Consider the following 19,722-nt stretch of genomic DNA (forward strand, 5'->3'; position numbering starts at 1 on the left):
AAAGAGCTGAAAAGATTCATAAAAAAAAAGTACACATTCAACATATCATACTGGGTTAAAGTTTCAATGAAATGAATAGTCACACTTAAATATGGCAGCTTGACCACATATCGGTTGTCAACGCGGAATGTTTTAATTTAGCGATCAGGTCAGTAAGGGAACGTCTGACTTGTATGTATGTGTTAGGCAGCGCTTGTCTTGGAAAGTAATTGCAACAGGGCAGTTCGCAAACAGGATTCAAGTGTTTTGATTAGTCTTTTAAAACCATCCTTTTCCACTGTTGAGATGAGAATTATATCTTTTGCTATATAGTAAGCAACTGCCTCTGTGACACTGCACCACTTTGCACTTTTTTTCATAAGGCGAGGTGTGGGTAAAAGAAGCTTGCAATGTCGTCTGATTTGGTCTAGGCATTTCGGGTGGTGAGTGCTTCGTAATTGCAGTAGTAGAACTAAGTTTAACAGCCTCTTTGTATTGAATTTTGTGTCACTGTTTTAAGCGATGAAAAAGATTGTTAGTGCTCCCACTTTTTCACACTACTTCCTTTTGCCATTCCCTAAATATTATGTGATTCTGCTCATCTGACCTTTGAAATCCATATCACCTCCAAATAATAGAACCATTGTTCTTTTTACATACTAAGTCGTCTTCAGTTATAATTTGTATGTCATGCCCCTCCGTGTTTCGAGACAGTTGTTTTCATGCACACGAGAAAGAGTGGGGTTTGCCCATTTGAGCACAGTAGTGAAACCTGGAGCAGGCAGTGAGGGATAAGAAAGTGGCTTTCCGCAAGTTTAAACCAAAACTTTATTTAAACTCGATATAAACAATACTGCCTCAATCCAAATCCCGCTCTACTTATATCCTGTTATATTTTAAAATCTCGATATATTGCCCAGCCCTAGTGAGTAGCTATTGTTATTACTATTATGAAAACATACATTTGATTTATTTGAGTCTGTAACAACCGGTGAAAATGATTCACTGGCAGGATGACACCCAACCCCTTGCTTCATCCAAATAGTGCCATCTTTCGCCTTTATGCATGGTGCAGCTGGGTTGTTCTTATGTGTGAGTGGATGTTTCTTGCGGGGAGGGCTTCTGATCTCTTTCTCCGATGTAGAACCCTCATCCTCATCTGAGTTCACCTCTGTTATAGCACGTCCTTATTTGAAAACTAACAGTTTCAGATTGGGGTGAATGTGACTGAGAATAAAAGTGAATAACAAAACAAAACGCTAACTTTTAGAAGTACCATAAATTTACACCCGCTGTTACAGACTCAAGTAAGTCAAATTTATTGTTTTTATTCTATTATAGTAATAATAACCGCTCACTACTCAAAACAGTTAATGCATGAAGGACCCGGGATCAAACCCACAACCTCTCAACTTGGAGACAGCAGTTCTTACCTCTGCATCAGCCAAGCAGACATATATATGTGTGTGTGTGTTTGATGTACCCTATCCCAGTTTCTTTTACTTTGGTTAAATTCTAGGAAAATAGTGCTGTTTTTTTGTTATATCTGTGTCTTTTGTGAAAGTGTTTATTTGATATTTGGACTTCAGTCTTCACACATTATACACTTTTGCCAATTATTAGTACAACAAGAAAAAGTTTCTGTTCTAGTTATGTGTTCGATATTTCTTGCCGTGCATTTCCTGTCATCCTATATTTACACAGATTATTGTAGACACTGAACACACATGAAATGTATGTGTTCTGAAAAACAATACATTATTTACCCTATACAATTCAAGGCACCTCACACCCATATAAACACACTTGAGCTGAGAGAACTTTGTGTAGAACTAAAGCTGCATCTGTGGGGCATGGGATAACAGGCTGCCTGCTGCTGGTGCTGATCGACACATTTGCCAAACAAAAGACGCTGATGAGGAGGTGCGAGGGAATTTAAGGTGGCCCAGCATTATAAGTTTTATTGTAGGCTTCAGGGATCCGAGTATTAAAGCACTCACTTGTTGCATGGTCAACAGCTTCATCACTACTGCAAACCACAACAGGTTCAGAACAGATTCCCTAGTGAAGTACTTTCTCCTCAAAACATTTACTATCATATGGAAATTTATCAAAGAGTCTACTTCGTTTAAAATAATCATAATGCAACTCACATTTAACTGGTAATTTTATGAGGTTTACTTCTGAAATTATATTTTTCCCGCCATAAAATCCACCTAAACTTTGTCTGATAAACTTATTCATTTTATATCACTTTCTCATTCATCTTTAATTTACTGAAAACAAATTAAAAAATTAACAATCATTATCCTATATGGAGCATAAATAATTATTTATATACAGTTTAATTATATGTTTTGTTATTACAAAAAATCTCTAAAAGTCAACGTTTTACAAAAAAAATTTTTCTACTTTCAACTTTAGTTACACTAATTTTGCTGCTTTTCTTGCATATTCAACACAGATCTGTCCATTCACTAAATTCATTTAGCACTGTTTTATTTGAAAAGGAACAAAGCCAATCCTGTTAACATTGTGTACAAGACAGAAAATTAACCATACTGTAGATGGTGTGCCAGTTACATACTGGACATACTCTTGTATACACCTACAGTAGCATTATATAGCTAGTTGTCCACATGCTTTTTTAGGATATTGGTGTACCCTGAGGAGAACCCACAGAAGTGTGAGTATATTGCACTGACCTCTCTCAATTATTGGACTGTAATTTGTGTATAATCTCCAGGAGCTGTGAGGCAGTAGCATGTAATGTTGGGCCGACATGTTGTCCTTGTAACCACACGTTCTAGGAAGAACTTCGTATATTAACATCAAATCTTTGTGTTTTTCCTTTCTAGCCTGGGCAATGGAAACAGCCTAATACCAAGTAATGGTATATTCTGTATGAATGATGAAGATCAGAATTTGACTCCACCAGATTACAAAAAGGTGAAGTACAGTTGCAACAGGTTGCACATTATTATTTTAGCCCTCCAAATGTACCAAGAGAGTTAGAGATAATATAATCCTGATATGGGGGGGAAAAAAAAAGAAATTCTAATTTGTAACGTAAGATTTGTCTCTCTTAATTTGCAATTTGCCAGAGTTATGGAACAGATTCCTACCACCAAGGTTTCACAACAGTTTCAAAGTAATTTTGTCATTCTATTTATCTTTTTCTCTATCCATTCAGTTGACATCATTATTTATCTAGTATGCTTTTGCAAAAAAATAACTGTAATTAGATTATTCAAGGACATTTTTGTTTGATTTGAGCTGAACTGAACTTACCGCACATTTTAGAGAGAACTTCTTTAATGCGTAATCTGGACATAAATGAACCCTCTTACAACATAGTGAACTTTATTTAGCATTTTTCCGTGAATTTAACTCATGGTTTAATATACTTTTTGCTGTAAATGGGAGGGATATGAGAGTTATATAAGGATGCGGGTTATAAACATAATAGTCAATCTATCTGCAATGAAATATTACCATATGATGTATACAAGAGCCCATTTTATGCTGTACAGATGCTTAATTTTTTTCTTGTCTTCACATCAGCACCTTTTCACACATCTACAATTAGCAAATGTTTTAATTGATTGTTTAGCAGTTTTAAAATAAATAGACTGACTGCAGACTGTTCTAAAACCTGATGAGTGTCTTATAATAGGTTAATAAATAATTACAATCAAAATCATAATAGTGGTAGTTTTGACAAATCTTGTAATTGACTGAAAATGAAATGCTTTCTTAAATAAAACAGACGAGCCATCACAACATTTATTGGAATAATTGCTGCTATTGGTTTGTGGTGACAGATACAAACGAACAAACTTTTTATTTGTCCTTTGGGGAAATTTTAGCTTTTTTATAAAGTTTAATTAAATAGTTTGTGTATATAATATTTATCTATGGTCTGAACAAACACCAGAATGACCAAAAAGACAGAAAATTAAAGAGAGAGAAAAATTCTGACTTGGCAGTCACAGTCATGGTGAGGCCTTATGCAAGTGTTTTGCTGTTGGTAAAATGGAGCTCCAGGAGCGTTTCCTGACACACTTCTGCTGATTTATTTTTTGGCTGAAAGTTCTCAGTGTATCAGAGTGATGATGTGCAGCATTTTTCATGATGACAGTTTTTGACTCTCCTCTTCGCTGCTACCTCCAGGGCATCCAAAGTGTGTCCTGTAACTGAGCTTGCCCTTTCAATTACCCTAAGTTCTTGTCTATAAGCCGGACTCATGTATTAGCCGGAGACCAAAAATCATACGAATTTTTAAAATAAAATCGTATCATAGATAAGCCGGACTCATGGATAAGCCGAACGTACTATAACCTATAACTAATAGAAGGGAGGGAGGTCAGTGGTCTCACTCGCGCCCATTTAATTTCTTTAAGGGGGGAGAGAGTGTGAGATATTGGCGTCTCTCTCACTCCCCGCATGGAGCGGCCGGAGCGCGTTCTTTCTGCTCTGGGCGTCGCCGAGTCAACACGAGCGCGTAGCGGTCATTTAAATTGTGATTTTATATGTAAGCATATTTAAATATATATCGCGGATTTCTGCGGACAATGGGTCTTTTAATTTCTGGTACATGCTTCCTCAGTTGGTTTGCCCAGTTGATTTCATACAAGGGACGCTATTGGCAGATGGCTGAGAAGCTACCCGGCTTACTTTTCTGTCTCTCTTGCGCTGACTATCTGTGATCCTGACGTATGGGGATTGAGCAGGGGGGCTGTTTGCACACCTAGACGATACGGACGCTCGTCTAAAAATGCTGAAAGATTATCTTCACGTTGCTATCTTTTGTAAAGCTGATTCCTGAAAAGACATGCTGCACAGTGCTTCGCATACTTAAAAGCTCGAAGGGCACGTATTGATTTTTGACTGAAAAACAAACTCTCCCTCTCTCTCTCTTTGTCTGCTCCTGACGGAGGGGGTGTGAGCTGCCGCCTTCACCAGCTTTGTGCCGCGGTGCTTCGCATACTTAAAAGCCAAACAGACATATTGATTTGTTTGCTTCACTCCTTTGAAGAGGAAGATATGTTTGCATTCTTTTAATTGTGAGACGGAACTGTCATCTCTGTCTTGTCATGGAGCACAGTTTAAACTTTTGAAAAAGAGACAAATGTTTGTTTGCAGTGTTTGAATAACGTTCCTGTCTCTCTACAACCTCCTATGTTTCTGCGCAAATCTGTGACCCAAGCATGACAATATAAAAATAACCATATAAACATATGGTTTCTACTTCGCGGATATTCTTATTTCGCGGGTGGCTCTGGAACGCAACCCCCGCGATGGATGTATAAGCCGGACTTATGTATAAGCCGATATTCTATTTTTTCATTTTCACAACTTTTTTCCTTAGATAAGCCGCGGCTTATAGACAAGAACTTAGGGTATCTTATTTATTCTGTGAGCCTCACTTGAATTTATGCAGTCAATAATCAAACATTCTTTTATTCTCAATTTATGCTTTCTTTTTGTACCAGGTTTTGATACATCTGTTTGTGTTCAAATGACAGTTTATGTTTCAAAATATACAGTATTTCATGTTGTGTGTGTTGTTGGAAATAAATAAATAAATAAATGAAGAAATGAAAAATAAGCAACAAAAACATACTTCATGATGCATTTTATTATTTATACTAACACACTGCTTTATTATTATCACAATTCATAAAACATTTATTTATTTGGATATTTATTTACATTTTTTCCAAATATTCCTCCACAGAAAATCACCCTGTTCCCTAGCTATCTTTCTTTTACTTATAAAGGCACCATAACTTAATCTTTACTTAAAGTAGCTCACAAGTGAAAGAACTGAGAGGTCTTTGTAGCAGTCTGTGGTATTTCCTCCTCATTAATGTGGTAGTTCAGACAGACTGTTCTTTTTTTTATTGAATTTATTTAAAGCATGTAACATTCCATACAATCAAGTCAAACTTAACAAAACTAAATTCAGTTCAGCCCCCACCCATGAGAAAGAGAGGCAGGCCAACAGCCAGAGTAAAACTTTTGAGAGCAGTATGGAGAGAAAGGAGTATTTCTCCCCAATATAAGTGCTTATTCTAAAATATTATTGATTAGATCCTGCCATGTTTTTAAAAAGTTTTGAACAGATCCTCTAATAGAGAATTTGATTTTTTTCCACTAACAAATAGTATATTACATCAGTTACCCACTGACTTAACAGAGGTAAGTTAGGATTATTCCAGTTGAGCAAGATAAGTCTGTGTGCTAATAGTGAAGTAAAGGTAATTACAGTTTGTTTGCCCTTCTCCAGTTTAAGTCCATCTGGGAGTACACCAAACACAGCTATTAAATGATTAGTAGTGATTGTGACACCAAGGCTGGCTGATGGGCATTTCAAATTGTTTGTCCAGAAAGATGTTAATTTGGTACATGCCCAAAACATGTGGCCTAGTGAAGCCTGAGCTTGATTGCAACGTTCCCAGGTTGGATCTTGCCCTGAAAAAATTTTTGGAGAATTTTAAACGAGACAAATGTGCTCGATTTAATAAAAAAAATAAAAAAATTCAGTTGAATAATTGAATGCTTTGTGCATAGAGCTAGAGTGAATTCTGTGCATGTCTGCTTTCCACTCCTTTTCTGAAATGTTGAGTAAGAGATCCTTTTTCCACTGTACTTTGAGATCTTTAAAAAGAAGGAACTTTAAAATGGTTTTATACATTATAGAAATGCTGTCAGAGTCTTCAAGACTGATCTGTATCTCTTCTGGAATATAAATAGGTTGGAAGTGAGTAAAATTTGCTAGATTTTGTTTAGCAAACATTCTAATTTGGAGGTAGTAGAAAAATTGTGTTGATGGGAAACTAAATTTAGAGTTTAACTGTTCATAGGATGCGAAGACATTATTTATATACAAATCTCTAAATGGTTTATTCCCATACATTTTCCTAACATTAAAAATTGTGCAAGTTTGACAGGGTGGAAAAAGGTGGTTATCATGTAGAGGTGCCACAGACAAAATATTCTCTAACTTGAAGTGCTTCCTACATTGGTTCCATATTCTGAGTGAACAATTAGGTTGTTAGTATATTGACTATACGTTATGTTTAATGGTGTACAAAGTGAGGAATATAAAGCAGTACTGCAGGATTTCATTTCTGTTGCAGACCAAGCTAGTGTGTGTTCATCTTTTTGTGTCAGTGTCCAAGTTTTATAGCTTACATGTTTGCCACCCAGTAATAAAATTGAAAATTAGGTAGAGCCATGCTCCCTTTTGATTTACATCGTTGTAGGGTCATCCTTTGGATGCGTGGATATTTCAAATTGGAAATAAATGAAGTTATGATTGAATCTAATTTCTTAAAAAATGATTTGTTAATGCATATAGGGATGTTCTGAAATGTACCCAGAAGCTTAGGGAGGATATTCATCTTGATAGTGTTAATTCTCTCTGGTAAAGTAAGATGGAGGGTAGACTATCTATGCATGTCTTGTTTAATTTTGTCCATGCAAACAGCAAAATATTGTTGAAAAATAGCTTTATATTTACTTGTGATGTCTATACCTAGATATTTAAGCTGATCTGCAATGATGAAAGGGAAGGTGTCCAATCTAATGCTGTTTGGTAGAGAATTCACTGGAAAAAGCATGCTTTTCTTCAGATTAATGTTGAGTCCAGATATCTTTTGAAATTCTGCTAGTACAGTTAGGGCTGTAGGCACTAAATTTTGTAAGTCTGATATATACAGTACCATATCATTTGTCTATAGTGATATTTTCTGTTGGTAAGTCCTTCTCTGAAAATTCCTTTTATCTCTGATGCATTTCAAAAGTAAACAGCCAATGGCACAATGGCGATTGCAAATAGCAGTGGTGACAAGGGGCATCCTTATCTAGTACCACGTTCTAGTTTGAAGTAGTCTGACATAGTGTTGTTAATACAAACTGAAGCTTCTGGACTGGTATACAGTAGTTTGATCCATGCACATATGTTAGGGCCAAACCCAAATTTATGCAACATTGTGAACCGGTAATCCCATTCCACCATATCAAATGCTTTTTTTTTTTTTTTTTTTTTTTGCATCCAAACATAATATCTCTGCAGTATTAGACCTTATGGGTGAGTATATTACATTAAAGAGGCATCGAAGATTGGAAACCAAATGTCTTCCTTTAATAAATCTGGCTTGCTCTTGTGATACTACTGAAGTGAGCACCTTCTCAGTCCTTCTAGCTAGGACTTTGGAGAGTATTTTAACATCATTATTCAGAAGTGAGATTGATCTGTATGATACACATTGTAATAAGTCCTTTTTTTCTTAGGAAAAACAGTAATTTAATTCTTGGCAAAAAATTTGAGGTAGAATTGTATTGTCTGTGGCTTTTATAAATGTTGCTAATAAAACAGGAGCTAACTTGATTGAATATTTCTTATAAAATTCAGCAGGGTAGCCATCAGGACCTGGAGCCTCATGTATAAATGGTGTGTACGCACAAAAATGTTGCGTACAAATGTTTCCATGCTTGGCGTAAAGCCACGCACGTTTTCATGCTAGCTCCAAGTCTGGCGTACAGAAGTTCTCCGCTCGGTTTTGCAAACTGGCAGCACCCAGCATCAAAGCAGTGCTACTGTTCCTGTGCGGTTACCTTTTCTTTTTTAGATCCACATCCCTGACACGACTTTATCATATACAGTAATCCCTCGCTATATCGCGCTTCGATTTTCGCGGCTTCACTCTATCGCGGATTTTATATGTAAGCATATTTAAATATATATCGCAGATTTTTTGCTGGTTCGCGCATTTCTGCGGACAATGGGTCTTTTAATTTCTGGTACATGCTTCCTCAGTTGGTTTGCCCAGTTGATTTCATGCAAGGGATGCTATTGGCAGATGGCTGAGAAGCTACCCAACTTACTTTTCTCTCTCTCTCTTGCTCTGACATTCTCTGCTCCTGACGGAGGGGGTGTGAACAGGGGGGCTGTTCGCACACCTAGACGATACGGACGCTCGTCTAAAAATGCTGAAAGATTACCTTCATGTTGCTCCCTTCTGTGCAGCTGCTTCGTGAAGCAACATGCTGCACGGTGCTTCGCATACTTAAAAGCTCGAAGGGCACGTATTGATTTTTGATTGTTTGTTTTTATCTGTCTCTCTCTCTCTCTCTCTCTCTCTCTCTCTCTCTCTCTCTCTCTCTCTCTCTCTCTCTCTCTGACATTCTCTGCTCCTGATGGAGGGGGTGTGAGCTGCTGCCTTCCTTGCAACTGCTTTGTGCGGCGGTGCTTCGCATACTTAAAAGCCAAACAGCCCTATTGATTTGTTTGCTTTTCTCTCTCTCTCTCTCTGACATTCTCTGCTCCTGACGCGCACTCCTTTGAAGAGGAAGATATGTTTGCATTCTTTTAATTGTGAGACGGAACTGTCATCTCTGTCTTGTCATGGAGCACAGTTTAAACTTTTGAAAAAGAGACAAATGTTTGTTTGCAGTGTTTGAATAAAGTTCCTGTCTCTCTACAACTTCCTGTGTTTCTGTGCAAATCTGTGACCCAAGCATGACAATATAAAAATACCCATATAAACATATGGTTTCTACTTCGCGGATTTTCACCTTTGCGTTCCAGAACCCCCCGCGATCGAGGAGGGATTACTGTACATTGAAACTAACTGCATATTGTTTATTAGTTTAAGGCATCTGATTGTAATTAACCTGTAACAATATAATGGTCCAGGGAATAGCCAAAGTATTCCAAATACCATAGCTGCTTTAGCGTTGTTACTGTCACTGCACCTTTTTCTTCTTTCAGCTGCTCCCGTTAGGGGTTGCCACAGCAGATCATCTTTTTCCATATTACTCTCACTGCACCACTCGGAGTATTTATAGCACTATATCTGAGTGGGGAATCACAGATCTACAGCAGCTGATCGGAAAGAGAATTACCGGTATACAGCATCAAGCACACGCTACCTCAGCCATGCTGTCTATTGAACTGCTATCACACGATTCAAAGCCTTTCCTGTACGGACCTTGCGGTTCAGAAACAGTTTCATCCCAAGAACTATAAACGCACTCCATCAGTCCATCAAGTGTTCCTTGTAGAACTGTTTGTACTTACAAGTACAATTACCTCACTGTAAAGTTGCACTACAGTTATAATATTGCACAACCTGAGCCACTTTATAAAGCGCGTATTTACATATGATGACGATATCATTTTTAAGATGAAATGCTGCAAAATATGTTTATTATATTATACAGATTAAACTTTAACTTCATTTAAATAATCTATATTGTTAATAATTAAACATGTGCGGACACAGTGCCGCAGTGCTAGTGAGGAGCTGGTGCTCCGTTCACGGATTGTTGCTGCCTCGCGCTGTATTCTTGCTGGTGCTGGCGCGACACTGGAAGGATAGATGGATAGGATAATTAAACATGTACTACGAAGATATTTCAGTGTTCCTTAAAATTTTTGAAGAATCAGCGTTCAAAGCTTACAGATGTCTTAACGTCTATTACAGAGAAAAGTAAGGACAGGAATTGGGGTTTAGTACGTTTGAAAGTGACAGTACTGCTTTAAATTATTTCATCAAAGGTCACGCATGGCGCAGAAAGCATCTTGCGTGAGACATGAACAATCACTGTGCCACCGTGTTTCCATGTTTAAAAACATGCTTTAACTCCTATCATCATGAAAATCACGTATACATCTCAGTATTTTAATTATTCAGAGAGCTGTAATATTACGAATGTAATGGATTCTGTGTCCTGTCGGAAGAAGAGAAAGCCTAGAAGCACGTAGTGATTCACACACATAGAGCACATAGAAGATCAAATACAAAACAAAGCATTTAACATGCTACTTTAGTTATGATGGGATTTGAGAAACTATAGTAAATTAAACAATTTTAAGATGAAGTTTATGATGTTCTACTTTAAGGACAAATTAAACTATGTGATTAAAGTGGAAATTTCGAGATTAAAGTTGACATTTTGTGCTTATTTTCCCCACTGTGTGCCTTTTTTTTTTTTTCCCCTCTGTACCCTAATAAGCTTTCATATGACACTCAGACAGTGGGCTACGACTCGCCTTTTCACGGCGACTTTCATATATGACAATTTCTTTTTTATTTCGGGTGACTTTGTGAACTTGAGCTTTCGAGTTTCTCCAACACGCTATGTCACTCGATCAACTTCCTTTTGTTGTTTATACCTACTGTTTCAACCAACAAGTAGTATGTTTTTCCTTGGTTCCACATGGTATTCCCTAAACTTTTTCTATTTTCGCTCGTGCTTTTGCCATTGTCTTTTCACAGAAGGCTGAGCTTAAGGGCTATTTATATTGATTTATTATATTCAAAGAAACGTAATTCTGGGAAGAGTTGGGGCGGGACATCAGGCGCGTGCACATGTGTTACTTTTGACACTGACCGGGATTTATGTAGCGGAAAAATGTGGAAGTTGGCATTCGCATAGATTTATGCATCTGGATTTTTTATGCGTACAAACATTTCCACTTTTGTGCTTATGTCATGTTATAGTGTGAGTTCTACACACAGCGTTATGCATGAGGCCCCTGGTGCTTTCCCACTGTGAAGTGAGTTTATAGTGTTTAGTAATTTTGATAGTGTCAGAGGTTTATCCAATTCCTCTGCACTGACAGTATCTAGCTATGGTATCCGTAATGTATCAAAAAACACATTAGATTGTGTCTTGTATTTTTTAAACTGAGTAGAATATAAGGACTTTTAGTTGTCGTCTCTAAATGTGTGCATTTTATTTTTATGGCCAATGCATCTGTCTCTGTGTTGGTGATTACTGATATTACTTTGCAAATATCCTGCTTGTGGATTTGTTGAGCTAAGATCTTATTAGCCTTCTCTTCATGTTCATAGTAATGATGTTGAGATTTAAAAATGAGTTGTTTTGTTTCTTTTGTTGTCTAAAGGTTGAGTTTTGATTGCAAAGCCTGTATTTTCCTATAAAGTGCCACATTTAGAGGCCTGGTAATTTCACTGATTAACTCTGAGGCCTTCTTGGTTCCCGATTTATTTTTGTGGGAGAGATGTAGATAATCTGTCCTCTTAAAAATGCCTTCAGAGTTTCCCAGAGTATTCCTGCAGAAGCCTCTGAGGATGCATTTGTATCTACATGAAAAAGTTTCTGTTTTAGTTATGTGTTCAACATTTCTTGCCTCATATTTCCTGTCATCCTACATTTACTCAGATCGCTGTAGACACGGAACACACATGAAATGCATGTATTCCAAATAACCATATATTATTTATCCTATGCAGTTCCAGACACCTAACTCCCAGATGAAGAGACTTGAGCTGGAAGAACTTGCTTACTGCTTGTGCTGCTTGACACATTTGCAAAATAAAGATGCTGATGAAGAGATGCAAAGGAATTTGTGTCCCAGCATTACAAATTTTTTCGTAGGCTTCAGGGATTATCTATAATAATAAAAGGCAAAGCCCTCACTGACTGACTGACTCACTCACTCACTCACTCACTCACTCACTCACTCACTCACTGACTGACTGACTGACTCACTCATCACTAATTCTCCAACTTCCCGTGTAGGTGGAAGGCTGAAATTTGGCAGGCTCATTCCTTACAGCTTACTTACAAAAGTTAGGCAGGTTTCATTTCGAAATTCAAAGCGTAATGGTCATAACTGGAACATATTTTTTGTCCATACACTCTAATGGAGGAGGCGGAGTCACGTATTGCGTCATCACGCCTCCTACGTAATCACGTGAACTAAAAACAAAGAAGACATTTACAGCACGAGTCACACGCGGGAACGAAGGTAAATGACGTTAATTTTTGACTGTCTTTTAATACTGTGTAAGCATACATATTAACACATGTGCAATTAAACGTGTGCATTTACGGGGTGATTTCTCAGGCTTAAAAGCTCACCTTTTATCAAACGCGGGAAGAAAGGTAACTGACGTTGTTCACTGTCTTTTAATACTGTGTAACCATACATATTAACACATGTCCAATTAAACGTGTGCATTTACGGGGTGATTTCTCAGGTTTAAAAGCTCGCCTTTTACTAAAAAGGTAAATGCAAAACTATTTTCAATCAGTTTATTGAAACGCTCCCATTAAGGATTGCAATAACATATTCGCAAGATAAAAGAACGAAGTAGGGGGAAATGGAGGAACAGCCGCAAACAGCGAAGAGCAAAAAATTAATTAAACAATTGAGAACGGAGCGAGTTAAGCATACAAGCATGTTCATAAGGGAAACAAAGCACGGTGTAAAACGTAAGTTTAAATTAAGTTTATAGAAACACTCCCGCTGCGGATTGCAATAACATATTCGCGAGATAAAAGTTTAATGAGAAGACACGAGGTATAAACAAACCACACGCCGTGGCGCAACGTTAGGGGCAACAGTTTCAACCATTCTATGATCTGCTTCTCGCAACTGAAAGACGGCACATGGCGGATGTTAGCCGACTTGCTGACCGCAACGTTAGGGGCTTCAACTATGGCGCTGACGCCACATCTCAGTGCCAACACTTTGCAGACTGTACTTAAAAGACACGCCCTCCTCACTGGACAGTTAAAAACACCAATCAAACTAACGATGACATCAAGTATTACCCAATCAAAAGTAGGAAAGGAGGCATCTTCATAAAATGCGTGTGGGATGATTTGCATGAGACGCTGCTTTAAAAAAAAAATGATAAAAAAAATACGGGATAAATCCCGTCCAGTATTGATTCAAAACGGGACGCGCAATTTCATTCTCAAACGCGGCACGATTCCGTATTTTAAAGGACGGGTGGCAACCCTACAGTGCCAGGTAACCACCCATACAATCAGATTGTGATTCAGACTAGGAATGCAATGAATGTAATTACCCCCGATCTACATACAAGGCGAAAGTCTTGCAACATTCAAAGATGATGGTTTGGGATAAGTACACCATACAACATAAAAGAGCTTATGAAGCCTTGAACCGAAAAAAGCAAGATCTCAGAGATTGTAAAAAAAAAAATAGGAGGTAATGTCGTTTTACTCGCTGTACATTTTACTCAAACATTACCAGTTATTCCACGAGGGAGACCAGCAGATGAACTCAACGCGTGTTTAAAATCCATGCTTCTCCCACGCTCGGTTATATGTCGCGTGTTCTCGGGTAGGTGCACCAAAAAATGTATACATTTAAGCATGTAATGGGCAAACAAAAAATGAGGTATACCCGAAGGCACTGCAGTAGTACTTAATGTAACTTTACTTCTTAAATGTTAATGTTTTACTGTTTAATAATTTATACGCTTCTTATATGTTGTTCAAATTCTTTTATCAAAATACCACTGACAGCGCAATGCACGATAACATGGAGTGAATACACCATACGCATCCGCCCACGGCTGCCCTGCTCTGCGCAGATAGGAGTTGATTCTACAATAAAATAAAATAAACATAAAAAGAGTAAAACAATCATCACCCATAAAGCGTGTGTGTGTGTATATATGTGTATATATATATGTTGATATGTGGATGTGTATATGTATATATATATATATATATATATATATATATATATATATATATATATATATATATATATATATATATATGTATGTATGTATGTAGATATGTAGATATGTATATATATGTGTATATGTATATGTATATATATGTTTATATGTGTGTGTGTGTATTTTATATATATAAAACACAGCAACACTCATAACAATGACAACACAATTACATTGACAATCATGTTACCTTATTTTTAAAATTTTTCCTTTTTTTTTCATAACCTCTTTAACACACTACTTCTCCGCTGCGAAGCGCGGGTATTTTGCTAGTAGTGTTAATAAAGCAGAGCAGGTGGATATATATGAACATTGGCAACCAGCTGTGATAGAGTATGCCTTAAATTAAAAGCTGATATGGCATGTAAAGGATCCAACCACGAAAACACCAGACACAGTCATACCTTTTTGTCCTGTCCTAAATCAAAAAGGGCTTTGAATTTCACTTGGAATATACATAACACTGGGATAAAAAGTAAAAATTATTATTTTCCTCAAAAATGATTGTTGGAGCCTTGTTTTAGGGCAAGAGTTTATAGTTTAAAAAAAAAAAAAAAATTAAGGTTGTAAAAATGCAATTCAGTTTATTCTTGTACAGTACTCTTCACCGAGCAAAGGCTTAAAGCACCGTAGCAGGTTTATAGATAAGATAAACATTTCAAATTGTACAACATACATGCATTTTTCAGTTATTTGTTCAATTTTGCAAGAAATAAAAGCATGAATTAATTTCTCAGTACCTTTCCTATTTAGGAAGCATCTTAATTTTCCTATACCTTTAAGCTAGTAATAATGTGTTTTAGGTAGTGTTGTCATTTGTGTTTTTCAGCAATTAAGTATAGAGTAGGTAGCACATTACAGTTTCTAGTGCCTATTTTCCTTCTTCCCTTTGGATTGCTTCCAGGTGAATACTCATTGGTTGTCAGCTCTTCTACACTCTTGGATCTTCTGTCTGACTCAGAAGATTCTAAAACCCATTTTATAGAACATACATTTTTTAAACAAATCTCTAATCTTGGAGTTATTGGACAGGATAAATCCTTTGTTTGCCGATAGTGTCACCTAGCTCAACACGAGTTTACAGAGTATACAGAGGAAGATGATGGCAAAGAAGAAGTGGGATAGTCGGAGAGATGCAGAAAGTAGACAAGAGTACAAGGAGATAAGGCACAAGGTGAAAAGAGGTGGCGAAGGCTAAAGAAAAGGTGTTTCATGAGTTGTATGAGAGGTTGGACACTAAGGAAGGAGAAAAGGACCTGTACCGATTGGCTAGACAGAGGGAGCGGGCTGGGAAAGATGTGTAGCAGGTTAGGGTGATAAAGATGGAAACATACTCGCAAGCGAGAAGTGTGTTGAGCAGATGGAAAGAGTACTTTGGGAGGCTAATGAATGAAGAGAACGAGAGAGGGAAGAGGTTGGATGATGTGGAGATAGTGAATCAGGAAGTGCAACGGATTAGCAAGGAGGAAGTGAGGACAACTATGAAGAAGATGAAGAATGGAAAGGCCATTGGTCCAGATGACATACCTGTGGAAGCATGGAGGTGAATAGGAGAGATGGCAGGGGGATGTGCAGGACTGTTGTAACTACAGGGGGATAAAATTGATGATCCACAGCGTGAAGTTATGGGAAAGAGTAGTGGAAGCTAGGTTAAGAAGTGAGGTGATGATTAGTGAGCATCAATGTGGTTTCATGCCAAGAAAGAGCACCACAGATGCGATGTTTGCTCTGAGGGTGTTGATGGAAAAGTATAGAGAAGGCCAGAAGGAGTTACATTGCGTCTTTGTGGACCTCGAGAAAGCATATGACAGAGTGCCTTGAGAGGAGTTGTGGTATTGTATGAGAAAGTCGGGAGTGGCAGAGAAGTATGTAAGAGTTGTAAAGGATATGTACGAGGAGAAGTGTGGCAATGGTGAGGTCTGCGGTAGGAGTGACGGATGCATTCAAGGTGGAGGTGGGATTACATCAGGGTTCGGCTCTGAGCCCTTTCTTATTTGCAGTGGTGATGAACAGGTTGACAGATGAGATTAGACATAAGACCCCGTGGACTATGATGTTTGCTGATGACATGTGATCTGTAGCAATAGTAGGGAACAAGTTGAGGAGACCCTAGAGAGGTGGAGATATGCTCTAGAGAGAAGAGGAATGAAGGTCAGTAGGAATAAGACAGAATGCATATGTGTAAATGGGAGGGAGGTCAGTGGAATGGTGAAGATGCAAGTAGTAGAGTTGGTGAAGGTGGATGAGTTTAAATCCTTGGGATCAACAGTACAGAGTAATGGGGATTGAGGAAGAAAGGTGAAAAAGAGAGTGCAGGCAGGGTGGAATGGGTGGAGAAGAGTGTCAGGAGTGATTTGTGACACAGATATCAGCAAGAGTGAAAGGGAAGGTCTACAGGACGGTAGTGAGATCAGCTATGTTGTATGGGTTGGAGACGGTGGCACTGACCAGAAAGCAGGAGACAGAGATGGAGATAGCAGAGTTAAAAATGCTAAGATTTTCATTGGGTGTGACAAGGATGGTTAGGATTAAAAATGAGGGTCAGCTCAAGTTGGACGGTTGGGAGACAAAGTCAGAGAGGCGAGACTGCGTTGGTTTGGACATGTGCAGAAGAAAGATGCTGAGTATATTGGGAGAAGGATGCTAAGGATAGAGCTGCCAAGCAAGAGAAAAAGAGGAAGGCTAAGAGAAGGTTTATGGATGTGGTGAGAGAAGACATGCAAGTGATGGGTGTAACAGAACAAGATGCAGAGGACAGAAAGATATGGAAGAAGATGATCTGCTGTGGTGACCCCTAACTGGAGCAGCCGAAAGAAGAAGATTTGAACTGAACGTAGTATATTATCAAATACTGTTGGACCAGTTATGATACAGAATAAATAAGTATATTGATAGATAGATAGATACTTTATTAATCCAAAGGGGAAATTCACATACTCCAGCAGCACCTTACTGATATAAAAAAACAATGTTAAATTAAAGATTGATAATAATGCAGGTAAAAACAGACAATAACTTTATATAATGTTAACGTTTAAACCCCCCCCCCCCCCCCCCCCCCCAAGGGTGGAATTGAAGAATCGCATAGTTTGGGGGAGGAATAATCTCCTCAGTCAGTCAGTGGAGCAGGACAGTGACAGCAGTCTGTCGCTGAAGCTGCTCCTCTGTCTAGAGATGACACTGTTTAGAGGATGCAGTGGATTTTCCATAATTGATAGGAGCCTGCTGAGCGCCCATCGCTCTGCCACAGATGTCAAACTGTCTAGCTCCATGCCAACAATAGAGCCTGCCTTCCTCACCAGTTTGTCCAGGCGTGAGGCGTCTTTCTTCTTAATGCTGCCTCCCCAGCACACCACCGCGAAGAAGAGGGCGCTCGCTACAACCGTCTGATAGAACATCTGCAGCATCTTATTTAGATGTTGAAGGACGCCAGCCTTCTGAGGAAGTATAACCGGCTCTGTCCTTTCTTACACAGAGCATCAGTATTGGCAGTCCAGTCTAATTTATCATCCAGCTGCACTCCCAGGTAATTATAGGTCTGCACCATCTGCACACAGTCACCTCTGATGATCACGGGGTCACCTACCTAGTCTTCGAAAATTCACTCTGCCTTCTTCCAGTCCACAATTCGAAAAGGTTGAAAAGCACTGGACTATAGTAACATATTTAGCACTGCATATACATATATTTATATCTTTATTGTTATTAATTTCTTTGCTAAAAAGTATGTATTTTCTTAACACAATAAAAAGCACAAGTATTTCGAGAAATGGGTAAAACATCAGTATCTTGAACCTTGTGTAAAGGCAGTCACATCTGTCTGTACAGCTTTGGCAACTCCTTTAAATTTTCCCTTCTTAAAACATTACCTGCAGAAAATGAGTAAATAGTCCTTAGCAAAACCTCAGTTTCACTCCTCGGAGGAAACCAATGTCTTCCCAAGCATGAACTATACCCAGGACGCCACGATGTGCCACATAATGTCTCTCTGATAAGTGTGGAATGTTATGTGATGTCATTTTTTAACTTGCTTAATCCAGACCAGGGGCACAGGGTGTGCTGGAACCTATCCCATCTAGTACAGAGCGCAAGACAGGAACAAACAATGGACATGGAGCAAGCAAAATGTTGCAAAAGAGCACCTGCTCCTTTTTCATTTGCCCTGCATGACTGATACACCATTAAAGGTAAACATTACCATCTAGTTTAAATTTAAATGGTTTTCCATATGAAACTGGTTAATAGCCCCAAACAGTAGAATGTTAGTGTTATTAGGCCAGTGAACACCACTTTATGAATTTAATACATAAAATTAATATTTTTGAAGCTCCTATAAGTTGATTCTTCAACTAATCAAGTGTGGTAGGCTGATTTTCCAATTTTATTAAACATGTTTCTTTTGATTGTTAAACTTATGCACTCGGTGAACTCAAAGACGTGATGCTTACTTCAAGTAGTCAGTATTTTCATGTATTTGGGAGCAAGATTAACAATATCCTGGTCTGCTTATATACAAGAATTTGTTTTGACAGCCAGCAAAGTATTATCTACAAAAACATCTACCTCAATGTGAGGTGTCACTTATTACAGCTGCACAAAGTTTTTTTCTGTCTTGCTTGGATTCTGTTAAACATTTTTTTTCATTCCACCAACCCTCCACAAACCTTTCTATTGATTTTTAAGTTCTTTGGCTAAATGAATGTGAGCTTTCTGTTTCAAGTTGAGATGGTCCATTTTCCAGCTGCTCCATTTTTTTTAGCAGTGATCCATTTGTTAAAAGTTCCTGCTTTCAAGCATATTTTGCAAATAACATCATCTGTTTCTGAGTAGTTAAACATTTCTCCCATAAGCACATGCTGTCTGACACTATGCGGTAAGACTATTTTAACAAAACATTCTGGCGTCATCCATTTCATTTTAAACCACAAACATTGTTTCTTTAGTGTACTATTTGAACTATCTTCAGCTTTTCACTTAGACATGGTTAAAGTGACCAAGAAACAACAGCATAGTCTTTCATATGGCACAATTTTTTTGAAACATGTTTAATTCAGGTCAGTAATTTATTTAGTTTTATTTTGGACAGTTTTGATTTGTTCAGAGGTTGGGTCTTTTTGTGAGCAACCATGTAAAATCTGTGAGCAGCGCTCCTTAAACGTATGACCCAAAAGTGGTTGAGAAACACTGGCTTGTGTATGTG

The 19,722-nt window shown here is 38.0% G+C and overlaps 1 protein-coding gene across 2 annotated transcripts in view; it reads left to right on the plus strand.

Moving 5' to 3' along the window:
- The window catches only part of ppp1r12c (protein phosphatase 1, regulatory subunit 12C), a 260,970-nt gene that overhangs the window by 184,486 nt on the left and 56,762 nt on the right, over positions 1-19,722 (plus strand). For both annotated transcript variants that reach the window (XM_028813684.2, XM_028813686.2), the window contains exon 17: positions 2,838-2,928. In XM_028813684.2, the coding sequence (XP_028669517.2) occupies positions 2,838-2,928 (91 nt within the window). The remainder of the gene's footprint in view (positions 1-2,837; positions 2,929-19,722) is intronic.

Source organism: Erpetoichthys calabaricus, chromosome 11, assembly GCF_900747795.2.
Source record: "Erpetoichthys calabaricus chromosome 11, fErpCal1.3, whole genome shotgun sequence".
Taxonomy (NCBI): Eukaryota; Metazoa; Chordata; class Cladistia; order Polypteriformes; family Polypteridae; genus Erpetoichthys; species Erpetoichthys calabaricus.